The 26,780-nt window shown below is 43.7% G+C and overlaps 2 protein-coding genes across 3 annotated transcripts; one reads left to right on the top strand and one right to left on the bottom strand.

Moving 5' to 3' along the window:
* Window positions 1–517: 517 nt before the first annotated feature.
* On the bottom strand, window positions 518–10,443 carry TCP11L2 (t-complex 11 like 2; the record flags this gene model as incomplete). Of its 2 annotated transcripts, none has more annotated exons than XM_079542703.1 (9): window positions 518–762; window positions 1,319–1,491; window positions 2,246–2,427; window positions 3,838–4,025; window positions 5,909–6,045; window positions 6,597–6,817; window positions 7,237–7,357; window positions 8,292–8,427; window positions 10,308–10,443. In XM_079542703.1, 9 exons carry the CDS (start codon window positions 10,441–10,443, stop codon window positions 518–520), a joined length of 1,539 nt encoding a protein of 512 aa, XP_079398829.1. The 2 variants fall into 2 exon arrangements, with proteins under 2 accessions (XP_079398829.1, XP_079398830.1); XM_079542704.1 differs by having other exon boundaries at window positions 8,292–8,424.
* An 11,039-nt stretch (window positions 10,444–21,482) lies between these two features.
* Window positions 21,483–26,423, top strand: CKAP4 (cytoskeleton associated protein 4; the record flags this gene model as incomplete). The annotated part of the gene is made up of 2 exons (XM_079549634.1): window positions 21,483–21,842; window positions 25,092–26,423. The coding sequence occupies 2 exons, from the start codon at window positions 21,483–21,485 to the stop codon at window positions 26,421–26,423; spliced, it is 1,692 nt and encodes a 563-aa protein (XP_079405760.1).
* Between the last annotated feature and the right edge of the window lie 357 nt (window positions 26,424–26,780).

Below are 26,780 nucleotides of genomic sequence, written 5' to 3'. Positions count from 1 at the left end.
ATAAACCTGGATTTGGTTACAAAAGCAGTTATGCTACATTTCTTTTTATACTTCAAAGTCTTTTCAGAATCATGATTTTTTTTTTTTAATTAGACGCTGCTCTAAAAAATACAATGTAAGCATAATGCATTTTATCTACAATTATTCTGTCATCTCAAAATAGCATATGTAAATATATGTAAATATATATTTTTTTAAAATATTATGCTTTAATGGTGGCAAAACAGTAAGTACTTCACCACCTTCTACCCACCACAAATACAAATAATTGCTCATCTCAAAAAGTGAAATACAAGTGCCACAATCCATTGAGCAGACTTAGTTCAATAAAATATATATGTAATAGAAATTAATTTTCTTCCAGTGGATTTCAGAAATTATCCATTTACAATTTACGAGATTGCTCTCGTTAATAGTCACTGGAGTTCTTAGTGGGGGAGCCAGAACACAATCTCTATATTAAAAAAAGATAAAAGGTAAAAGAAAGGGGTACAGAAATAGTTTGGTGGGTTTTTTTTCAGTTACTGGGTGCTTCTATTCCTGCTTTCCCTATTGCTGCCTCAGGAAAAAGTAGTTTTTTAAGTATGTTCGCATAGAATGGTCCATACACTTGTTTATTAAATTCTACAATGCTTGCAAATTGAGATCCAACAAGTTCCATCTCTGGTTGAATCACAGAAAGGCCTCCTGGCAGTGCAGGCATACATTTCCGAAAACTTGGAAGAGCAAGCAAGCTTTTCATGAACAACTGGATCCGTTTATCTGAAACATAATATCAAGTATGCTCAGAACAATGTAAATCCAAGATGAACACACACTCACTTCCCAAGTGCTCTGTACATCAGTACAAGAAATTCAATAATAGAGGTAACTACACTTTCCTAAGCCTCATCTTTCAGAAGGAAGCAATATGAGAAGCCTTTTGCAGCTGGCTCCTGAGAGGCAGACAGAGCATTACCCTGTTGCAATAAAGTACTTTCACTAAAAGGTAGTAGATACTAATCAAAAACCCTCTGGGTTTAAACCCAAAAATGACAGAGGAGAGATTGAGTATCCTTCAAAGCTCTGCTATCTCTTGGCCTTTAAGGACACGTTTAGAATTTTTCCTCACTACACCAAACCACACCTTGCAGCATACCCAGAGCACAGACTCCAGGTAAGCAATATTTCTTTACTCTTAGCTAATCCAGTATTTTACTGCACTAAGAAAGTGCTTTTAAAACAGCTAATTAAGCTTGCTGGAAGTAAGTTTTAAAATTTATCTAAGAGCTTCTATATGGACACATACAGTAAGACAATGATGTATTTTCTTACTAACCAATCAAGGAACTGACGGGGTTATTCTCCTCAACAATACTTGTGATTTGACCCATTAAATTATTCTGCATTTCTGCATTAAGAGTGGGAAGATCTCTTGCAGTGAGAGACTCATTCACTTTGATGCAAATCTGAACACCAATAGCATTTAGAGCTTCTTTCAAATCAAAAGTTCTGGAAGATTAAAAAAAAAAAACAAAAGCATTAACAAGATTTACAGTTTCTGCACCAGTTTAAAGTGAATTTACTATCTCTTTTCCCCTTCATTTTCAACCTGCTCTCTGCAATGGTACAATATAAAAACATTATCAGCAGATTTCTGCACTTCTACAGATATAAGACAAGTCAGCATCTGTAAGATAAGGATGTCAATTGGAAAAAAAAGTCATTTTTAGCATGCAGCAATGACAGACTCACACTGACCTGGAGCTTATGCATTCCTTGGGGCTCAATTCACAGCATTTCACAAGGAAAAAGTAAAATGGAAGTTGTTGGGTTTTTTTTTTTGTTGGGTTTTTTTTGTTTTTTTTTTTTTTGTTTTTTTGAGACACTCTGAGATCACATCATACTTGCTTGTAGCACAAGCTGTAGCAACATCAGAGGCCGTATAACTTCGGCTTCCTAAAGTAAATTTGAATCAACTGGCAAAAATGACTTGGGGAATATACTGCTGCAGCCCTCCTAGTATTGGAACAGTTCACTTCAAAGGGATCTACAAACACCAAAGCCCAACTGCCTGCCTGACTTCAGGACTAACCAGAAGTTAAAGTGCAGTACCACTTAAGCGCACCATCCAAACGCCTCCTTTTGCCATTCACAATCAACAAATGGTGGCTCTAACATTTAAACTGTTTTCCCCTGAGTTTTTAGACCTGCTTGGTATTCCCTGTTAAAAAGTAAGTATGAAGAGGGATAAACGAGGCCTTACTTCTTGCTCATGCCTTCAAGAAGGGGAACAGAGATTCTTTTCAGTAGGTTGGCAAAATCAGGCACATTTGCAATCGCTGCACCCACCATATTGTTTGTTATGAGACAAACACAAGCTATGATTTTTAATTGATTCAGCTTTTCTCTCAACTCCTGAAGACGAACTTCATCTGTTATTAGAGTCTAGAAACAAAACAATAACACCAGTTTAGGGATACAGAGGGAGAAAAGCAGGGAGGAGGACAAATAGGATTTAATCATGAAACATGAACGCTTTTAACCAACAAATATGCAAAGTCAGACAAGACAGCAGTTAAAACATTTTGAACATGCAGCACTGCACAAAATGGCATTATGCACGAGTACCAAAGTCAGACTGTGGTAGGGAAGAAAGATAAGGCCTCCAGTGAACAGAGCACCGAAGAAACTGCATTTTATTTCTCTTTGTTGCTGACAGTTATCTGCAGACAACAATTCAGGCCATGATGTGGCATGTTTCTGAGATCCAAAATACAGCAGCAATTAGGATTAGACAGAACAGTCTTCTGGAATCAGCTGTCTTTGGAAAAATGCCATCATCTGCAGTTGATGGACAGCGCATGACAAACTGTGCATAACAAACAGCAGTTCAACCACCTGAGCAGGTTCTGTGAGTCACCTATAATGCTGCAGGCAAAAAGCCAGCAGATCACACCAAGAATGTAATTACTACAGCTAAATGTAGTTCGTTAAAAATCAGTTTTAAGTTTAAAAGCTCACGATAACCAAATCTCCCCACTGATGAGCTGGGCATTAATATTCAACTGCTCAATAGTAATCTCATACTTCAACAGTCTAGATTCACCAGAAGATGCCTGTGTGGAGCTCTTATTCAGACTCAGTAGAAGAATGGTAAGATATTTTCCTTTTCTTCTATTGACTCGGAGCGCTAAGAGCACCCCCATGTAGTCCAGGAATTCTCTGCCAAGCCACTAAGAATAGCAGCTAAGATGCTTGCTGCAGTTGCTAATTTTATCCTTGACTGATAGACAATTTCACACTGGCTTAATTTAAAGTGGCAGAGTTGGTAATCAGGAGTTGGAGGGAAATACCAGTGATTCTTGAAGCAATAGCTTACATGCATAGAGAAACTATGAATATCCACTATAGTGAGCTTTAATTTCTTAATGACTCTGTCATAGAGTAAGAGATTCACAACCCAATCCCACCAATTCCAGTTTCTGCCATTTGTTTGGGAAAACAAGGTACTACAGACAGATCTCTCTCTCTCTCTCTCAAAAAAAGTATATGTATGTAGATATAAATAAAGAAAGCCAAGCATCATCAGTACAAGGTCCAGCTTTTGACCACAGGCATGACTGCTCTTAGGGTGGAACTAGTGAGCTATATGGAGAGAGAAAACAAGCTTTTCTGGTTATTGAACTTGCCCCATCTCAGTTCAGAAAACAAAACTAGTAAATTTCCAAATTTACTACTCAGAAGATTAAGAACCACAAGAGAAATGTTTCACTCGTTGTCATTAATAGCGTGATTATCATACTGCATCAATATTTTCATACAGCTAGAAAGCTGAAGACACCGGAACACACTGACCTCTGGAATTGTTTTGTGGTAGTCCCACTGTAGTAGTTTCAAGTAGCCATTGTTTAGCACCAGTGTAGGACTAATACTTGATTTAGAACTATGATCAGCACCAGGGGATGAGGATGATTCATTGGAAATGGATGACAATTCATCTTCTATGGATTCCTTTATCCATTCTGTTGTGAGATCCAGAGCACCTAAGCATTGCAAATCAGCACAGATTTATCATATACTTCCATCAAAGCAGCAACTTGAGGCAGAAAGCTGAATAACGTAAGCAAGGTTAATATATACTTCTGAATACTGAGAAAACGTGGTGGACACTGTGCCCTCAGAGAAGCCAATCTTTCCCTTGCTTTTTTCACGACCATCTCAGCTGATCATCTTTGCACAAACCCAGTAAGAAACTGTTGGACTTCAGCCAAGATTAATGATAAAAACCCTCAAACTCCAAGGACCCAATTCACTTTTTCCTCTTTCAGGGAGGCCACTAAGTAGTTGGGTCACAGGATTGGAAAGAAGAGGTGAAAGGAGAAACTGCATTAACAGCAAATCAATCCCTTTTAAGTTACTTGACAGGCTGCATTTATAAACACAGCCGGCTGTATCAACGGCTTAGGGTTCCCATTTTAGAAGCCAACACTTAAGAAGCAAGTTTACTTTTTTCCTCTCCTTTTAAAAATGTTCTCTTAAAGGCTGCTCTGCAACATTAATATCTTTAATTTAATATCTTTATTGATGACCTGGATGAGGGGATTGAGTGTACCCTCAGCAAGTTTGCAGATGATACCAAGCTGGGAGGTGGTGTTGATCCGCCTGAGGGTAGGGAGGCCCTTCAGAGGGATTTAGACAGGCTGAACCGCTGGGCTGAGGTGAATGGGATGAGGTTCAACAAGGCCAAGTGTCGGGTCCTCCATTTTGGCCATAACAACCCCATGCAGTGTTACAGGCTTGGGGATGAGTGGCTGGATGAGTGTGAAGAAGAGAAGGACCTGGGGGTGTTGGTTGATGCTCGGCTGAACATGAGCCGACAGTGTGCTCAGGTGGCCAAGAGGGCCAACAGCATACTGGCCTGCATCATAAATAGTGTGGCCAGCAGAAGCAGGGAGGTGATCATCCACCTGTACTCAGCTCTGGTGAGGCCGCACCTCGAGTACTGTGTTCAGTTTTGGGCCCCTCACTACAGGAAAGATGTTGAGATCCTGGAGCGTGTTCAGAGAAGGGCAACAAAACTGGTGAAGGGTCTGGAGCACAAACCTTATGAGGAGCGGCTGAGGGAGCTGGGATTGTTTAGTCTGGAGAAGAGGAGGCTCAGGGGAGACCTCATTGCACTGTACAACCTCCTGAAGGGAGGTTGTGGTGAAGAGGGATTTGGCCTCTTCTCCCAGGCAACGAGCAGGACACGGGGCAATGGCCGCAAGTTATATCAGAGGAGGTTCAGGTTGGACATAAGGAAGAACTTCTTCTCTCAGAGAGTAGTCAGGCACTGGAATGGCCTGCCCAGGGAGGTGGTGGAGTCACCGTCCCTGGCAGTGTTCAAGACGCATCTGGATGACGTGCTGCGTGATATGGTTTAGTACTAGTGGTGGCAATGGTGATGAGGAGACGGTTGGACTGGATGATCTTATAGGTCGTTTCCAACCTTGTGATTCTTGTGATTAAGCAAAATGCGTACTGGTGGATCAAGGTGACCTAAAGAACCTTTCTCAAAGTTTGCATTAAAAAAAAAATTTCAGAACTTCTGCCCCTCTGACTTTTCAAGCACACTAACTGGTTTTCCACATATACTTCAGACTAACAGACTTGCTGGGTAGAAAATAAGTCTCATCTTTCAATATATAACACCAGGCCTCTTTGTCTCCAGACACTAAGAGTGGCTGTTTGTTTTTCACATACTACTCAATTAGACAAATACAAATTAGTCAGAAAACACCCAATAGACAAAAGATGCTTAACAATAAATCAGCATTTACTTACTGGAGTTTTTCCCTCTAAGTTAACTAGAGAGAGATTCTCTAACGCATCCTTAAATATATATGTATTAGAGATTTAAATGAAATACAGCTTCAAGGACACCTACTTGGTGTTTCTTCAAGAATTTCCTGGAATTTTGTTCTTTCATAGTCCACCAAATTACGCCGAAGGTATGGTCTAAGGCTTTGAATTGTGTAATTTGCTACATCCATTTTCATCAGGTCCAGGACATGGAAAATTTGCCTGAAAGAAGAGAGATTTTAAAATAAGAAAGCTAGAACAGTCCATTGATTTTCATAAGTAGAAGTGAAGCACGCCTTCATTAGCACTTTAATTCCCATTTTGGTGAAGGACTCTCCTTCTTTGTTATTTAAATGCAGCAGTCCCAACTGTTACTTTTTTTTTTTTGTCTGAATACTTGCAGGAAGCAAAAGTTCAAGGTAGAATGAATATGCCCTCTGAATTTTGAAAGAATGAGCAAGACTGAAACAGCAGTCTCAGAAACATATTATTTCAAGTGGTGTTGTTGGCGTTCAGTGTTTAACTACTCAGGGTCAGTAGTTTTAATTCAGGCACTCTACTCACTGCATTAGGATGGACATTACATCCCAGTCACAGAATGTTACAGCAATTGCCTCTTGCCTTTAATGCTTCTGCTGCACAAGTTTTCTTACAGTATGAGAACAATTAAAAAATGCCACTATTTAAGACCTTCCCCACCATCTTTCTCTGCCCAGATGCTCTATGAGACTACAGATATTTTTTTCCTGTGTAAAAACCACCCAAATACCAACCTCAGTAATTCTACAATATTTTCAGTTGCTTTTAACTGTTTTATATCGTTGTCTCTTATTGGAGCACATAATTTTCCCATAGTGTTGATGATATAGTTAGCTAGCCCATGAATATCAACAGCATTGTGTTCTGCCTGCTGCCTTATAAGATCTGTGTCCAGAACTTCACAAATTTGATTTTGAATCCTGTTTGCTCCTGGAGCCAGGAAGGAAAGAAGAATCTAAAGTAGGGGGAAAAAAAAACATGAAAAGCTTATCAATAAAAAACAAAGCACTTTGTAAACATGTTAAAATAAGATTAGTATTAGTGTCAAGTGTATTTAGCTGTAACAGGACAGATTAAGACTGGACACAATCTAAGGTAGCAAGAAAAAGGCTGTGTAATCAGACAGAAACCAGTGGAAATGTTAAGCTTTGAGAAGAGTTTTGACTTGCAGCTAACCATCCTGCACTGAAAGCTGATTGGATATGCAGCCATAGTCACAATTAATATAAATTTATTATTAATATTCTGTATAATCATGGCTTCATTTTAAAAGCAGGAACTCAAAACGTTGGCTTCACCATGAATTAACAGAACCTTCAGTGAATTACTAGACTCAGACCTGACAAAAATACTGGAAAGGGAAAAAAAAGTTACCTCCTTAATTTCCTCAAAGAGCTTGATAGCATGTTCATATTCTGGAGGGTCTTCATTCAGCTCCGATTCCAGGTGATCCCAAAATGCCTTGTGTACTATTTGTTTCACTGTGCCTGCTAAGCTGTGGAAGAAGTCAATTACAGACAGAGAAAAAGACCACTAAAGAGCCTTCATTCTCGGCAGAAGTATTTTAGGGTTAACCCAGTGACTAGCTGGAAACATGCAACGCATTGCCAGCTGCCACATGACCTGAAAAAATACTTTCCTTGTGCTGTAGACCATCAGCTCCTAAAGCATGACCTACACCAAGAAGTCTTTCCCAAAACACTGTGTTAGAAAGTGCTGCAGGTAATTCAAACGCAGTTATAGAGATACTGCCTTTCCTTTTTCCTTACCAAATTTATTCTGTTAGTCCTAACCTTGTGTGTTATGTGCTAAGCTTTCTCAAAAAATGCATCCATCATATAATTATCACTTAAGGGATTTCTGCAACTAAAAATTTTATTTTCTGTCATGTTAATTTTCTCAACAGATGAGGTTTTTAAGTTAAAAAGTCATCTGTAATCAAGAACATTTTAATCACCTACAATGAGGAAAGTATTTCTCACTTCCTCTAGATCTCCAGATCCTTTTACACCTCCTTCGGTGTAGTATTGGAGATAAATTAACGATGAGCCTTATCTTCCATATTGTCATGAGACCAAATTGCTACTACAAGCAGCTACACAGAAGCTCACTATTTCACCTTCTCCACAGGACTTAAACTACACAGAACAAACCTATACTTGTTATTTTCACTATGTTAATTCATGTGACATTAGCCTTTTACCTTCCACATGACATATAAGACAGAGCATAAGATGCTCTATTTGTATCAAGCCAGTTGGATGGCAATACTTGCTCTGAGCAAGACAGCTTTGAAGCGACTCTTGGAGCTGCGTTAGAAACATCCGTAGCCTTTAAAAATGTAGTGTTGTTTGTTTGCTTTAATGCTACTTTAATGCTGCCTCTCTTTTTAATCTCCATCTTGCTTTGTGCAAAATTCATGCCCTTACCTGTTCTGTGGGTGGTCTTCGTGTTTTATACAGAAATTTGCATTTACAGCAATTTCATGAGCTAATGTCAAGTTGGATAAATTTCTCGCAGCTGCCATCAGTTCATCAAATGTAACCATCTTGGGAGGACTTGCTGCTGGATCAAACAAAATCAAGACAAAGCACTATGGTAGGTAAGTGCAATTCAAAGTATTAAATTAAAAATTAGCAGCCTTGCACACAAGTAACAAGGCAAGAAATTTTGCTTCTTGCTAATTGGACTCTAGTGCTTTGGAAGAAAGAAGCTAGGATTACCAGACCTTTATATCTTCTTAAAACACTAACTCAGGAAACTCCCAGCTTATCGGGTTTGTGTGTGTGTGTGTGTGTGTGTGTGTGTGTGTGTGTGTGTGTGTGTGTGTGTGTGTGTGTGTGTGTGTGTGTGTGTGTGTGTGTGTGTGTGGATGGGTGGGTAACATCACATTTTTAAAAGCAGTTCTATATTTTTGCATCTTAACGGGGATAGTTTTCTTTCCTTATAGTCCCCAGACTTCCTGCCAGTTGTTCTATAGGACTCACCAGAAGAAAAGCACAGGCAATAACAGATATCACACTTGCACTGTAATCTGGAGCACACGATAATGCTTCTCTTGCCTGCAGAGAAGCTTCTAACGTTACCCATTTAATAACCCCCTACTAAAGAACCATAGCGAATGCATCATAAGTTAGTCCCTTTCTTAAACAAATCGGAATTAAGAATGTAAACATGTCTGAAGTTTATTTGAAAGCAGGAGTATTTCTAAGATCCCTGCTTTTAAATGCCAAGTTCTCCCATTTAATATCTGTGATTATTGTTCTGTCATTATTACTCTTTAGGAGTCTAGAGCTAATTGCCAATTGCTCCACTAATAAGCCTGTTTTAATGCAAGATTTCACTTATTTGGACACTAACCAGGTATGCATGGTTTGAGAATGCTTACAGACACCAATACTAAGCACATTTAATTAAGGTGTTATTTATCAGTACTCAATCAGGAAATATCATAGAAAGGTCTGGGTTGAAAAGGACCACAATGATCATTGAGTTTCAGCCCCCCTGCTGTGTGCAGGGTTGCCAACCACCAGACCAGGCTGCCCAGAGCCACATCCAGCCTGGCCCTGAATGCCTGCAGGGATGGGGCATCCACAGCCTCCTTGGGCAACCTGTTCCAGTGCGTCACCACCCTGGGAGTGAAAAACTTCCTCCTAATATCTAACTTAAACCTTCCCTTTCTCAGTTTAAAACCATTCCCCCTTGTCCCATCACTATCCACCTTCATAAACAGCCATTCCCCTTCCTGTTCATGTACTCCCTTCAAGCACTGGAAGGCCACAATGAGGTCTCCCTAGAGCCTTCTCTTCTCCAAGCTAAAGAAGCCCAGTTCCCTCAACCTTTCCTCATAGAAGAGGTGCTCCAGCCCTCTGATCGTCTTAGTGGCCCTCCTCTGGACCCACTCCAAGAGCTCTGCATCTTTCTTGTGCTGGGGGCCCCAGGCCTGGACGCAGTACTGAAATATCTTCCTTGTGCAAGTGAGTGTTCAATTCTAGTGCTTACCAGATAAATATTAAAATCACAGATAAAACTCATGCAACTTCAGGTAACACTGAGTTAATTTTATGCTGTAAAAGATTTAATTTCAAACAGTGTGGCCCCAAATCCACTCTTTGCACGTAAAGGGCAAAGTGAGTTTGGTTGAGTGAGAGATTGCTACCAACACCAAGATTAACTCTAGACTAGGATACCAGTAGTGGCACACTTGCCTTGCATTTTCTAAAGGGAAGAAGCCAACAGAGACACCTCCACAGACACAGCTATCAGTGATACTCCACACAAAAAGAAATGTGCTGCTCTATGGCCATGACAATATCACACATTACGTTTAATACCCTTAAACACAAATTCAGACTCCCAGGCTTTGATCACTACATGAAAGAGACAGAGGACAGGTTATCCTTAAGTGTCAATGTACAGCACAGGTAAGGTTGAAATAGGCTTACAAGCTGGGGAACTGGGTTTGCTTGAAGAATCGCTGTTAAAGCTCTGTCTTGAATATTCAGAGTCACTAGAAGAAGCTGTACTTTCAGAATGGCGAGAAGAATCTGAATCACTGTTCTGGTCATCGTTGAGAGGCATTGTGCTTCCCTTTAGCTGGTGAATTAAACAAGATCTGGAAAGACAAACACACTTCCTATGTTTTTTGGTTTTGAAAGTTGAGTACAGATTACGGTGTACAAGGAACAAGTAGTTGTCTTCCTTATAAAAAGTGCTACAAAAGCAACCTGGCTCAACATATGCAGCACCATGCAGTTATTAATAAATTGTATCTGTCCTGTACAAAATTTATATACTTTTGCCATTCCATATTTTACCATTTCTAACATAATCGATCTTTAAATTGATTAAATTGAAAACAAAAAACAAAAAACTCAACTACTGATAGCAACTCCCCTGATTGCTCACTGTCAGAATTTTGGAAGCTCTCAATCTCAAAATATGAAGACATTTATTGGGGTGTTACCATCCCCCAGCTGACTTCACCATCAAGTGATGTTTAGCAATTAGCTTCCTGCCACAGACTGACACTGAGAGCAAGAACTGAAGCAAGCAGAGATGTTGCTGGGGAAGAATGGGCAAGTAGTTCAGAGTGCTAAATTTCTGACATGATGCCTCAAGAAGCCCAGCCTGATGCTTTAGGGTGAGACCTTGCTCAAAATCAGACTGAAAATGGCAGAGACCCCAGAAATACTGCTCTAGGGGTGAGAAGGCAGGTAGGTCTTTATGCTTTAATTTAAACAGTAACACTAAGTCTCTAGCACTACCTTCAGTGTACGTGACAAATAACATCCTATGAAGTTTCATGCTTCATTGTGCTGTCTTCATAAGGCAACTGCCTCCCAGGCAGATAATGTGCAACTACACAGAACTTGGACAGTTGCACTGTTCAATGAAGATGATTAATAGTTCTAAGTCAGGAAGTAAAAATATGTTAATCATCGCATTAAAATGCGAAATTGGAAGACAGTCATAACTACTCCCAGAGGAATTTGGCCCAGATACCAAAAGGAGCGGACCATCATTGATGAAGTACCCTGTAGTACCCTGTAGTAGACTTTATGAAAAGACACAGCCAGCAAGTAACATGACTTCACTTACAATTAAACAGCATCAGCATAAGCAGGCAAAGGATACTGCACTTTGCAACTCCACTAAACCTGGAAAAAGCCACTTATGGCAGCAAAAGGATGACCATTGTATGTAGTTATACGAATCAATTATTGTGGGGTTGTGAGGTAGACAAAAGAGGACGAGGATTATGATCTCTTCTGTTAGCTCTTAATTACAGCTTAGAGTGATTTCTTGGGTACCAGCTCATGCTGAAGAGACCTTTACAACTTGAGTTATTCCACTGATGAATACTCCCATGTTAATTGTGTTGATTAATAGTTGTTTGGTGTTTCTTTCCTCCTCCGCCCCCAAGAGGAAAGATGATGCATTTGAGTGCCTTTCTGCTCTGTTTTTCAAGGGGATCACATCAACAAGGACAGCTTTACATCAGTGTATAGAAGGTCATAGGTTCAAGGCTTTCAGCTCTAGAGTTCATACAACCATAGAATCCTTACAATTGGAAAGGACTTCTGAAGGCCATCTAGTTCAACTCCCTGAACAGGGACACCACAGATAGATCAGGTGCCCAGAGCCTGATCCAGCCTTGCCTTGGAAGTTTCCAGGGACAGGGCATTCACCACAACTCTGCTGTAGAGCCTCACCACCCTCACTGTAAAAGATTTTTTCCTTATATGTAACCTGAATCTCCCCACTTTAAGCTTGAGGCCATTTCTCTTTGTTCTATCACCACAGACCCCATTGAAGAGTCTGTACCCTTCTTTCCTGCAGCTCCCCTTTACATACTCATAGATCAATATCAGGTCACTTCAAAGCCTCTAGCTGTGGTACATAATATTAGAAGTCTTTTAATAAAACAGTGATTTTATCATACTTAAACTGAAACATATATTTCTAGTACTGTCTAAGCAAAATAAAGAGTTGCGAGGAAACTTGGCAAGCCAAAAGCCTCAGAAATATTTTCAGTGGAAATGGCACTCATTTAAGTTACAATTAGAAATGAGTCACTCGTTTGCGTCATGCAGAAGTAGAACCCCTCTACTGTACTTGTGTTACACATCTCAAAGCTAAACCTGACTAGAAACCAGCTGTGACATGTAACCTCACTGTAGACATACACAGCAGGTTCCTGATGTGGAACCGCTTGCTTACAGTAACTTCAAAGCATGTGTTACTCACCCATCTATTGCTTCTGCATCAACACAGAACTGAAATTCCTAGCTAGAATCACGCCTAAACCCTCTTTATTCATATTCAAATAACTAACCTCCAGAAGGTCAATGTTGCATGTGGTCCATGGAAAAAACTGCTGTGTGTTGTTGGATGTGTACTGGCCCAAGAGGTCTTGTAAATCCTTTGCCTTCACAGTGTGCCTACTGTTTCAGTCTAGATATTAAAAGAACAGGAAAGAGATCAAATAGATATTAAAAAGGAAAGAAATTAAATATCACAGCATTTATACATCAAGGACTTCCCCTTAGCCGTATGATAGTTTTAATAACATATTCAAATAATCAAATATTCAGACTTGCAAAGCATTTCTAACAGTACGCAGTACCAAACCATCCACAGAAGCAAGACAGCATTTTCTATCACAATCGTATGCTCAAAATAATTCAAATAGTTAAGGCAAAAATTAGATTTCTATAAATGTTAAGTACTTACACAGTACTCCAAAGCAAAGGATCTTTCAGCAACAAATAGTTGCATCTGAAAGACAGCCATGACTTATTTTGATGCACTGAGAATGTACCTGCTCCTACAATTCATGCTTACAAACACACACACAGCAGAGAAGCTGTTAAGAGTGTTTTAGGAGACTTAAGTCCCAACAAACTAACACAAGATGGCACATTAAAAAAAGCACTGCAATTTTTGCTGTAATAAGTATATTTCCTAGTAGAATGCCTCAAGTGGTGAGGAAGAAAATGGGTGTACTCTGCACATTCAGAACATTACTGCTAAACTTGAAGTTTATAAGACAGAGAAGGCAGCAGCACATCAAAGAAAACAAATGAATACGCAAGCAGGATCCAGAAATGCCATCTAGGTTTTAATGTTACCCAACAGCTAAAGATAAAGGAAAGAACACTCATTGAGAACATCAAAATACAAACCAAAAAGGGCTTTTTTAATTAGTCACAATAAAGGATCAAGCTACCTAGTCCATTCTTTATAACATACACTGCAAGAGCTTCTTGTCCTAATGCTTCTCAGAAGTTACTAAGGGCCAAGTTCACAAGTAATTTTAAGTTACTATTAATGCAGTTTCCAAGTAAGAAATACAATGGCTGCTCTGAAAGAAATGCCTCCTGTTTTATGTTGGCTCACAACACCAGAGGTGGCTGTTGGTGGTATGGCACAAGAGGTCAAACCTTCCCACTAATATACCATTACATTTTGTTGCCATGTGACAGATGGCAGCAGAGGGGCAGTCTGACAGAACAGCACCTGACACAGAAGTATGCGTGAAGCAAAGGTGTGTCAGTGAATTCCTCCATGCACAGAAATGGCACCCATTGACATTCATCAACATTTCCTGAACGTTTACAGAGACCAAGCAGTGGATACAAGCACAGTAAGGTGGTGGATAGTAAAATACTGTGCATCCTCTACAGAGGACAGAATATTACAAAGTCAGCACGCTTTTTATTGCTGATGGAGACACAGTTAATGACAGCAAACACTCTCAGAAATAGTGTTTTGTTATTGAGAATGCACTCTGTTCACTGATTTTATTGTGCTCTTCGTAGCTGTTGTAGTTTCCTTAGAAATAAACAGGAGGCATTGCTTTCAGAGTGACCTACATATTTAAAAAAAAAACCCTTTAGCCTTCCAGGAGCTTTTTAACTCTCTATCCTGAATAAACAACACCATCTTCTAGTTTTTAATATGTTTGTTAAGCTTTATATATTAGGATCTTGTTTTAACACACAACCTTTCTATCAAAGGCTCTGTCTGTGCTTACAACTTGCTCTGCTCCTCCTGCTTTCAAAAGCAATGTTTTACTTTAGGTATGATATGTTTGGCAGTGGATTTTACTATAGAGTGCTTTCTTTTGATCAGTCCCATTTTGTTTGTTACTTTTATTTACCCCTCCCCACGCAATCTGAGGGGTTGGAAAGGAACTCTGCAGATCACCTGCCCAACCCACTGCTAAAACATGTTCCCTACAGTAGGGGAATCTACTGTAGCCTAAATGTGATGTCAAGTTAAAAATACCTTCTACACATATAAAGCTTTAGTCTATTTTTCTACCTGCAAGTTTCCAGCTAACGTAACAAGGAATCATAGAATCACAACGTTGGAAACTACCTACAAGATAATCTAGTCCAACCGTCCCTTGCACAGATGGCCCTGCTGTTGAGGCAGCTCTGGATCACTCCATATAGGAAAGAAGTGCACTGTACAGAGGTATTGTATAGCTGTGCTCCTGCAGTTACCCTTCACCCCACCTGACCGCTGTGGAAATGCCCAAGATCACAAGGTGTGATTAGTTCTCAAGAACACACTTTTTATTCCCGAGGGCTTCCTTTAGCCGTTATCTTAGGAGGCACCTGGGGAAAAAAGTTCAGAAAGCTTTTTTTTCCTTCAGATAACAGCTTCACAGACCACCTTTCCACAGTGCAGCTTTGTTCAACAGAGCCCTTCATCCATACGCACTCCCCTCTCAGTGCTCTGTCCAGCTGGACCGCTGCACAGGATTTTATCTCGCTCATTCCGCCGGGCTGATGCTCTATCAGCGAGGCGGCATCGGCTCGGGTTTCCCTTCTCACTGCCTGTCAGCCCTCTGCCGCAGGACACAGGAGCAGAAAAGCGCCTTTGTTGAGCGTTACTCCGGACAGCTTCGACTCTCCGCCCGCGGAGCTCTCCCTTCATCCCGAGGGCTGCACGCAGGACGGATCAGAGCCCTCCGCACCGCAAAGCCGAGGGGCCTCAGACAGCGGCTCTGCTCCCGCCACCGGCTCCTCCTCTTCCTCCCCGGCCTGTCTCCTCCCCCGGCCCCATGTTTTTAACAGTTTGGCACTGCTCGACCAAAACAAACAGCGTTACCAAGGACGGGCCCGGGGGGGAAGGAGGAAAGACGGGGAAGGGCGAGCCGCTCCGCCAGCCCGGCTGTCCTGACCTCAGCGTCCGTCCCCGGGTGCCCTCGTTGCTCGCTGCCCACGGAACTCCGCGGCTGTGCCCGTGATAGGGGATACCCCCGACGGACAGCGGGACAGCCGCCCCCCGCACCACACCGGAGGGCAGCGACCCTCGGAGCAGGACTCGCCCCGCAGCCCCCCGCCCTAGAGCCATCACACGGCACAGCTGCCCGTTCCTGCTCACTTACCGCAGCCCCGCAGCACGAGCAGCCTAGCTCCCCGTGCGACGCTCGCCGGGGTTTTAAACACCCCCCCGGGTTTATGTAGCAGCCCGGACTATGAGTGCCTACCTCGGGCGCGCCCATCTCTGACGGGAACGGGGAAAGGAGTGTGGGGGGGAAGTAACTCCTGCCCGTCAGCTGTCGGCTATCCTGAGAGATTCAGGTCATCTCCTCCTCATCCCCACAGAAACAATGTGTGTCCCCCGAAGCCGAGCACTAAGCGATAAGCAAGAGGAGGTGACGGAGGAAAAACTCCGTCGCGCCTCCCCCCCCCCCCCGTGCGGAATGGGCCCGACCGGGGGAAGGCCGGCCAGAGGGCTGGGTGGTGTTTACGGAAGAGCGGCGTCGAGCCGGGCTGACCCCCCACCCATCCACGGCGATGGGCGCGGCCTCCTCACAAAGCCCTGCCCCCGAGCCGCCCCTAAGGCTGGGCGGTGTGTGGGGCTTCCGGGGGGGGGGGTTGGATGGGAGCAAGTGAGGTGGGTAAAGGCAGCATATCACGGCGGGCCAGTCTTTTGTTCGTTCTGCTGCTGAGGAAGCTTTAAATTTGCTCCTAGCCCCGGTACCCTGCTCAGTGACAAGGGTGAGGACTCCCCCCGCCGCCATCTTGCCTCCCCCACTGCCCCCCGCCGCCATCTTGGCCTCAGGGCAAGTATGAGGCATTGAGTACCTGTGGCATTACGAGGCCCGGTTAGCACCTGCTGAGGAACGCAGCGCTGAAGCAGTTGTTACCGATGCCTTGCTCATTGCTGAGTGGCTTTACCAACGAGCAGGCTCACACACCTGCTGGGCAGCAATGCCTGACAGGGCTGCCATCGCTTCCTGCCACAGGAGCTGTGTGCTGCCCTCACCCTGCCTCCCAGGAAGCACGGAGGGCAGAACGCTGGCAGTCATTAGTAGCTGCCTCAGAGATGAAACCAAGCCCTGCTGCTTAGGGAGACAGAGAGCTCCTCTTCCTGTGGACAACGACACTTACAACAAGAACCGTGTGGACAGTTGTTGCATTCTCAAAGACCAAAGCCTGCTGTAGGTTCTATGAATGCAGCCTCTGATGAATGCAGGGTGCACTGTTTGCCCTTGCAAGAGCCAAGGGTCCTGTTCAGGCAGCAGTAGTGGCTCCCAGAGAAGAGAACACCTGTCAGCCCTGATGCTCCAGTCCAGCCTTTGGAGACATTAAATGAGATTAAATGCAACAGCCTAATCTGCTTGCGTCCATAAAGAAGACAGCATTTTAAATAACTATGTTTGTACTACTTTGTCCTAGTTTTTGCATGACGCATGGCGGCGATCATCTCAGAGAAGCTTGTAAGAGCTTTGGAGAAGACTGACAGGCTACAGGTGGACTGCCATGTACAGGACTGTTTTTACTTACAAATACATTATTTACTATATATTTCGTACATTTTGGATGGGAGTGAAGAAAACACAAACTCTGGTCTTTGCTGTGATGGCTGCTGTTGTCCTTTGTTAATTAAACAGCTGTATCATATAAACTTGCACAAACAGTGCTTGGAACAAGCACCAGGGGCAGTGGCTCAGGGACCATTTGGTGTGCTTTCTGCACAGGCCAGCAACTGCAGAAGCCTCTGGTGCTCAGGACTAGCTTAGACAGGGGAAAGGGATGCCCCGCCAAGTAAACAAACTTATAAAAGTACTCCTGAAAAGAATGGCTTTAAAACAGTATTTTCTTTTTATTTACAGCACTGCCCTTCCCCATAGCACACTGGCTGATTGAAAGCCATCTATAGTACCCAGCTTTCTTTATTGCTCTAGAGAGAGACCAAGGCAATGAGGCACCAAATTCTTGCTTGAGGATTCCAGTGTACAGGCCTACACACTGTAGTACTTAGCACTTAACCACTTTTTTAGTTTCAGTTCCTCATTGTCCAGAGAACGTGAAGCTATAGTCCACTCTGCAGATCTTGGGGAAAATTATTTACTGTAGAGATTTTCACCACGGAGAAATGTCGTTCATTTCTCATCACCTGTGTCTTCTGCAATGTTAGCCAGGAAAATAATTGTACAACCTTTACATTTGTTCTAGTCAATCAAGAAGATCAATGTCCTTGTCTCATAAGGACATACAGGCACAATTTAAGTTTGACTGGTGTCTCAGGTTGGCCTTCATTATTGGCCTTTCATTAGAGAACCGCTGTTAACTGAAATGAAATAATAATTTGTGCTCAGCCTTTGCAGCAAGCTAGCTCATAACTTTTCCTTATCAGTAAAACTGGCAGAGACAATAAGGCTTACATTTAACGCACTGTTTTATCCTCCCCAAGGCAACGTGGCTACTGAATGATAAGTGCAGCTGCATCTGGCCCTGCAGGTCAGAAATGTCCCAGTGTGTGACTGACTGATGGCTACAGTGGGAGGAAAGGGAAAGGGCAAGGCATGTTGTTGTTTACACCAGGGCTCATGACAACAAAGTTGAGAACATATCTTGAAGTCACAAGATATTTCGCCCTAATCCTAATAACTGAGCCAGGCAGACTGGCTTTACCACTAACAGATGGATGTTAAGACTTTGAGTTGCCTGAGACCATCAGGCCCAGATTTCATAATAGGCTCAAGGGCAAGACAAAAAGTCTGCAAAACAGGTGTAAAAATGCTATATCCACCTGTGCTTCAATTAGGTATTCCAGGGATAAGTCAGTCCTGTGAGAAGGAAACAAGACTGCTGCTTTTTCCCACTGACTATTCAAATTTAATACAGGCAAAACTGACCCTATGTGAGTGCTGAGTTCCTCACTAGGGTCAGGGCGGTCAGCTAACCAAGTTCTGCTGTGGCATCTGTAATCTGGAGTCACTCCAGCATCCTTTCCAGTGAGAGGCTTTTGACCTCATATCTGTGTGTGTGACAGAATTATGGTGATACATGCCCAAGACATTTAACTGCTGTGTTTTCCTTTCATGACCCATGCCAGTAGTTACTAAGTGGAATATCATGTATAGGCTGAATACTTTGGTTCATACAAATCCTTGGCATAAAGATCAGATGGCTGAAATATGGGGCTGTGTGATCCTGCCTAGGTTTAGGACTCACTGTCCCTGAGGAATACTCAATCCAAACTTTATTTAAAAAAAAAGAGAAGAATGTTCTGGAAATCAAAGTGAAAACAGACAAGAAAATGTCTTCCAAGACAAGACTTGGTCGAATTTCTTGCTGTAATCAAATAGTGGAATAGATACATTAGCACCGCAAGCTTTTTTCTTGTAAGGAGTTACAGCTTGCATGTATGCGTAAAGAACTTCCACTCATGGAATGATTCCTGGCAAACAAATGCATTTCAGCATAACACAAAAGCACACGAAGGAAATAAATCAAATTTGCACTAGTAGTTCAGCAGCCTAGGTACAGAACTGGAAAGAGCTTCTTGCTTGTAACATTTTGTTATGTCTTCAAGACCCAAAACTATGTATGAAAGATCTCTGCCCAGAAGTCTGAGTAGAGCTTTGAAGGATTATTTTCATTGATTGTATGTCTTGCACAGAATTGCTCTTCACTTTCATCCCACGCATTTCTTTAATACAGGCAAATAACAGATACAAACATGAACACAGACTTTTTCAAAGTTAGCTTTACATAGAAAGATACATACTAAAATGCAGGGAAAAAAAGCAAGGTCTGAGGGAGTAACCAACTGCCAAGAGCTTTTTGTTGCATTGTTCCTTAAAAACAAACCAGCAAATCGTTTTGAAATCAACACCAGTACAATTTATTGTTTGATAGTTGTTTGCTCTTAGCCCAGGTCTAACTCCATGATTGCTTTGCATGTTACTCCTTATGAACCTCCTGAGAAAACTCAAGGCAAAAGCATTGATACAAGTCTACCAGGTAAGCCTCTTCCCTAATAGCTGTGAAAGAAAGGGGCAATAAAGAATCAGCTTACATTGTTCACCATCTGGTGATTAAATGATAAAATGAAAAAGAATCCTTGATAGTCCATCCTGGTGACCTACTTGCTCAGCACGTCTATCAGGAAAAAAGGAGGCGGCATTAAAAACTGAGCGGCCTCATTTCTGTCTGAAGTAAAGGTAAGCACTGGGACAAAGCAGCAGAGAAGACATTTTTGCATGTTTTGCCATTTAGGATTCTCCAGTTACAAACTCTGTCATATTGGATGCTTTATCACAACACTGTTCCAAGTCGAGAATGCTGGCTCCAAGGATTGGAAGCTGCCAGCTTTATGCAGGCACCACCTGACTGCAAACTGTCCCTAACCAGCTTTGGAATATCATCTCCAATATGCATTTTGCTCTGAATCTTCAGGCACCTCACTTAACAGAAAAAAAGTTTTTTTGGTAGCAATGGTGAGACACTGGCACAGGTTGTCCAGAGAGGTGGTGGACCCCCATTCCGGGAGACATCTAAGGTCAGAGTGGAGGGGTTCTGAGCACCCTGGTCTAGCTGTGGGTGTCCTGGTTCATTGCAGGGGAGTTGGATTAGATGGCCTTTGGGGGTCCCTTCCAACTCAGATGATTCTGTGATTCTGTGGACAGAACAAACTTTGCTTTCACTTTCAGAGGGAACAGTGAAGTACTGTTCAGCACAGGGGGTTCAAGAACTGAGGAAAGGCAAGCAAACTGCAAGTGCAATGTATTCCATCAGCATAAACAAAGAAGTCTGTATTGCTGCTGCCTGGATGTTGAGGTTAAAAGAAAGCATCCCTTAGTTGCTTTTTGTCAGTTAGGACTCACTTCCAGAACTATAGCCCACAGTTAAAAAAGTCAGATGCTGTGACCACCTTTGCCTTGCCCCTGTGCGCAATCATAGAATCATTAAGGTTGGAAAGACCACTACGCTCATCTAGTCCAACCATCAGCCCATGTCTGTGACTGCTTTAGCCCATGTCACTGATGGAATCATAGAATGGCCTGGGCTGAAAAGGACCACAATGATCACCTAGTTTCAACCCCACTGCTCTGTGCAGGGTCACCAATGACCAGACCAGGCTGCCCAGAGCCACATCCAGCCTGGCTTTGAATGCCTCCAGGGATGGGGCATCCACCACCTCCCTGGGCAGACTGTGCCAGTGCAGTGCCACTCTTACCGAGAATTTTTTCCTAATATCCAACCTGATGTGTGGACACTTTTATGTTAAGGGGCATTGTTACCTGAAAGGTCACCAATCCCCCATCCCTTAATCCATCACTGACTAAGGGAGTACACTGAAAGGTCTATGCCCAGAACATCCTTACATCTTTCAGTGAGCTGGCAGAGAAGTTGGGTGCCTATCAGCCAACAGTCACTATGCTAACTGCTGCCACCAGCGCAAAAGAAATTAAAAAGAGGTACGATGCTGATGAATTGAAGGCGTGTTTTTGACACGCCTAAATTTTCCTGCAGCACGGTCTGTCCTATAGCCCGCACAGGGCTTCGGTGCCGCGCAGTGCAGCGCCGCGTTCCCCTTGGCGCTGGGGACGGCTCTGTCCCCGTCTGCGTGGCGGCGGGCTGCCCCGCGGGGGCCCAGGCCCGGCCCCGCGTGCGTGGCGGTTTCGCGGAGCGGGGCGTGGCGGGGAGCGGGCGCTGCCCGGGCCGGCGCCCCCGCCCCATCGCACGGCGGCGGCGGCTTCCCTCCTTCCTTTCCTCCCTCCCTCCTTTCCTCCCGCCTTCGCTCCCCTCCTGCCTCCTTCGCTCCCGCCGCTCCCGCTCGGCGCACGGGGTCGGCCCCGTCCCGCCATGTCGGCCGCCAAGCACCGGGGCCCCAAGGGGGGCAGCCCGCCCGCCGCCGCCAACGAGCGGGGCGCGCAGCCCGGCGGCTCCGAGGAGGCGGCGGCCAAGAAGCCGGCGGCGGCGGCAGCGTCTCACGGCCGGGGCGGCCGGTCCGGGGCGGGGGGCGGAGGGGGCCGTTCCGGAGCCGGCCCGCGGCGCGGCTGGGCGCTGCTGCTGGGCGCCGCCGTGGTGCTGGGTGCCGCGCTGCCCGCCGGCTGGTACGTGCGGCAGCTGCGGGAGGAGGTCGGGCGGAGCGCCCGCGAGAGGGAGGCCTCGGGGCGGCAGCGGCAAGAGCTGGCCGCCACGCTGGACGCCGTGGTGCAGAAGGTAGCGGGGGCGGCGGTCGGGGGGAGAGCGCCCCGAGGCGGACGTCGGGCGTGGGGGAAGGGGGTGCGCCGCCGGGCCGCGTCAGTGAGGATGCTGTCGTGGACCGCGGGGCCTCCTGAGGAGTCCGCCCAGCTGGGCTCGCTCGGTGCGAAGCCATTTTATGTAAAGCGGCCGGCACGCTGACGTGGTGGTGGGAGAGCAGACCGTGCCGCCGGGATTTCCACCATCGCGAAGTTAAAAGGGAGCCTTCTGGACACGACCGATGTGCGCCGAGGCCGGAGGTGTCAGTAGTACAGCTGAGCGTGGATGTGGACGTGGCAGGAGCTGCTGTGATGCTGCGCACAGACCCTAGGTCGACAGTGGAGCTGCAGAGCCTGCCCGGCTCCTGCTGTCTGTAGCACGGAGAGCGGGGCCAGGATGACCAGCATCACAGCAGAGATGTGGAGTGGTTGACAAAGGGTGTGGCTCGAGGGACACAGAGGAAACACTCCTGAGTTTTTTCACTTGAGCATTACTAGCCCTCGAGCCAGAGCTTCACAAATGCACTGCCCATCTGGATATGTCCCTGGGTGCTTAAAACCTTAATAACACGGTGAATGTGAAAGCATATAATCAAAGTATATATCAGTCTTCCATCTGGGGTGTAGTGCAGTGGGCTTGCAGGCAGTGTTTGAAGTTAGGGCCAAGATCAAGGCGGGGAAATTCCTGTCTCAGCTTAATTGCTGGGAGCTGCCTCCTGCGGGTGCCCGGCTCCCTGTGGGCCAAGAGCTTGTAGGATGAGCCTCAGCCATAGCTCTGTCACAGGAAGGGAACAGAAGATTCCCGTGAGAGGGGAAAGGGATGTAAGAATGCAGGGCCTTAGCAGCGTTTCGGAAGCAGACTGTAAGTAAGCCCGTCAAATTCACGAAAGGGTGCTGTTTGCTGCCTCTGTCTCTGCATTGTTGCAGATAACCTCAGATATCTTTTGCATATTCTGTGAGATAGGTATGTAGAGTTAGTTTATAAATAGTTGCTTTGAAAGAGAACCAAAACTTCGCTTGCCTGTCCCTAACAGATGGCTGAGGTGAGACACTCTAATACAAGAGTAAGAGGTGGGAAATGAAGGTAACACAGAGTTTCGGTGTAACCCTTGAAAGCTCTGTGGCTTTGTACTGCACTTACCAAAGAGTGTACTTGAAGGAGAGGAGCCCAGACTTTTATTTTGCCATTGCATACGTGTGGGGTCCCGCACTGTACTTAGAGGGTGCTGGGTGGAGCTATCTCCTCTTCAGTCTTCTACTGCAGAAGGCTTTTGTCAGGAGTGTTATATAAACTCATCTGCTTTACAAATCAGCAGGAGGAGGAAAAAGGAAATGATGTGGAAGTCTGGACTAATATAGCACAGTTTTCAGAGAGACGTCCCCTGCCTTTTTCTGATGGCTTTTCTCAGGCTGACGTGTGAAGATGGTTAATTAAAAATATGAGTTTGGCAGTTTGGCACATTCCCTCATAAGATGGGGAGGAGAACTTTGGTATACTTTCCTCCCAGATTTCTGAATTTCTGAATATAGTGATTTGGAAAACACTCTCTGTGTGGAAAAAAGTCAGAATGAATGACAGTCAAGACATAATGAAAGTGAGGTTGGTGAGTCAGAGGAATGGCTCTTGCCTAGCTGCAATAAGTGTGGCAGTATCACCTGCATTTTTCCCCCTCTTTCATTCATTTCTTGTTTCATGTATGAGCATGAGACAGTACAAGTGTGAGGAATGTAAAGTTGTTGCAAATGTTTTTACAGAGGAGAGGATAAAGGAAGTAATCTTTATGGGTGTTCTTAAAACTTCAGGGATCCTTTGGAGCAAGGCCAGGTTACATGGCTGAAGCCTACAGTCCCTTCTTTGTGCAGACTTCCCTTAAAATCTTGGCAAGGGGTTTAGTTTTGCAAAAATACAAATGAATAACTTATTTTCTTGTTAGTAAGTCTATTAAGTGTTTTGAGATGAATTTCTAGGCTCAGAGGCTGACAAGGAACTGCTAGAGCCATTCTCAGTTGAAAAGAAAATTTTCTTTCTAATATATGTATTTCTTTCTAACACATAAAATAAAACCACCTTTCCAGCTGTGTATCTAATCAGTAAACGTGGCAGCACATGTGGCATGACTGATTAATATACCCTTCAGCAATAGGCATGAGGCAAGGCTGCACACATTACTCAGCACTTGCCATCCTGCCAAAGCCTTGAGGTATTTTGTTCATGATGAGTTCCTGTTGCAGCCAGTGGGAGTGCTTACTCTACTTTACAAACTAAAAAAGTACAACCCACACATGCACAAAAAGAAAACCCAAAAACTTCTCAGCAATCTTGAGACCAGTATTCTACTTGGCCCCAAAATTAAGTAACACATTCTTTCCTGTTGGTGTGCCTGGGCAAATATGAGAGCAGATGAGCTTGATGGCTACTCACCCCTTGCCCTTTTCCCTGTTGCTGCCATCAGAACCCCAATAAAGACAGTTTTTGTAGTGAGAAGCTTAATAGCACACCTGAGCTATGGTAATAACCTGTGTTAGCTTGAGACAAGTCAGTCAGTCCCTTTGACTGCTGCTACAGCTTTGTTCTCAGCCCATGTGCATGCATGCACCCCTGCTCACTAACAGTGTGTTTGTATATGCGTAATCAGGTACTGCTAATTTAGAACAATGAAGCCTTTCTCTGTTTTTATGTTAAAAACTAGTTAAGAAGAAAAACTGGTCTTCAGGAACAGCAAAATGTCATGATTAATGCTTCCATTCCCCAGCCATTCCCAGCTCCCCTTTTCCCCTAGTTTTTCTCAGTTATACTTCATGTTCAGGTGCTGACCTCAGGTTTAATCTCCTGGTAGAGTGTAATCTTACATGTTCTGTATTCAGAAGTGCATGCAGGATAGTGTTTGTTCTTTGTTTTGTTTTCTTCCTTAGTAAAGACTTGCAGCCCACAGGAATCATATAGAGTAGGAGTGGCTCAGGGTTACAGATGCAAACTCTGGAGGCTTGAGCTTGATTTTTCACTGCCATGGATTTCCTGGATAATCTAAGGCAGGTCAGTGAGGTCAAGGGTCCTCACTGGAGGGTATGTATATAGATCTGTAAGGCTTGAATGATGTATCTGTGTGCCATAGGGTGATTTCAGGTAGGGAGCATGAGGGGACTACATGAGGGAACAAGGGCCATCAGGATCTTGGTAAGGATGCAGGTAAGGATAAAATTGTGTTAACCATCTGGACTTTTGTTTTAGGTGCGTTCCCTTCAAGCCACATTTGGAGATTTTGAATCCATGATGAAAATTGCTCAGCAGAAGCAGGAGGTTACTGAGAAGGCGGTTAAACAAGGGGAGAATGAAATTAATCGGATCAGCGAAGTGCTTCAGAAGCTGCAAAATGAAATTTTGAAAGACTTGTCTGATGGCATCCACATGGTGAAGGATGCAAGGGAACGAGACTTTACATCACTGGAAAACACAGTGGAAGAGAGACTAACGGAGCTAACCAAGTCTATCAATGATAACATTGCTGTATTCACTGAAGTCCAGCAAAGGAGCCAAGATGAAATAAAAAACATGAAAGCAAAAGTTGATTCACTAGAAAAATCGGATGAGTATAAGCATGAAATAAAGGTGCTAAAGGATGCATTTGGCGAGATGCAAGCATCCATGAAAACCAAAGAAAAAGACATAGAGACCTTGAAGAATACAATAAACTCCATGGAGTCTGATGTTTATACTGAAGTGAAAGAGTTAGTCAATCTCAAACAGGAGCATGAGAAATTCAAAGAGGCTGCAGACACTGAGCACCTCTCATTAAAAGCTTTACAAGATAAAGTTCTGAGAGCAGAGGAGTCTATTATGCAGCTCCCTGATGACGTTAAAAGACTTGATGAAGATTTACTGCGTATTAAAGCTGAGCTCAGCAAATGGGAAGAAAATGAACTCTTTAGAAAAGCATTAGAAACTTTTGAAAATAACAGCGAAGGACTAGAGTCTCGATTGAGGCACATAGAGGAGAGCTTGAAGTCTGTAAGCTCTGTTGCTTCTCAGCATGACGAAAAGTTACAGTCATTCCTTTCTAAGGAGGCAGAGTATGACAACAAGCTCAGTACTCTAGAACAAAGCATGAGTGGTCTTCAGGGAATCACAGATATAGACATAACTTCAGTCTCAGACGTTCTGAAAAATCTTGGTGAATCACAGACTTCACTGTACAATGATGTAGAGGACTTAAGAAGAAGTATCAGTGACTTGCCATCCTCGGGTGTCCTTCAGGATGTCCAGAAGCAAATTAGTATTTTGTTGGATCAAGGAAGTCTTCAGATGGGTCAAGCACATTCTCAAGGATATCTTGAAAAATTTAATTCTGTGGAAGGCTCTGTAGATGAACTGAGATCTTCTGTCAGCCAAGTTGATTCTGATTTGAAAATGATCAGAACTGCAGTGGATAGTTTAGTCTCCTACTCTGTGAAAATCGAGAATAATGAGAACAACTTGGAGTCTGTCAAGAGCTCCATAGAGGACCTGAGGAATGATCTGGAAAGATTGTTTGTGAAAGTTGAAAAAATACATGAAAAAGTTTAGGCAGCATTGCTCCCTGTGCATATATTGGATTAAAGAAAATAGCTTTTGTATGCCCAGTTTTTTACTCTTTTTAAAAGCAATTTGATACCTCCAAAGAGAATACTTTAATAATAGAGACAGTTCTGCTTATTTCCTTTATTTCTCTTTTTGTGTAGTTGGTTTTTTCTTTTTTTTTTTTTTTTTTCTATTTTATTTTGAGAAAACATGAGTTTAATTATGGGTTGAGTTTCTAAGCGCTTCTGTTCTCTGTAAAGTTGTACCACTGCAACTGTAGTGGTGTAACTAAGGCACTACAGCCTCATCAGCATGGGCACATATTTAACGGTATGAAGGTGTTTCACACTATGACTTTAGAAA

The sequence above is a fragment of the Tetrao urogallus genome (assembly GCF_951394365.1).
Source record: "Tetrao urogallus genome assembly, chromosome: 1".
Classification (NCBI taxonomy): Eukaryota; Metazoa; Chordata; class Aves; order Galliformes; family Phasianidae; genus Tetrao; species Tetrao urogallus.
This window is presented reverse-complemented; position numbering and strand designations above follow the sequence as displayed.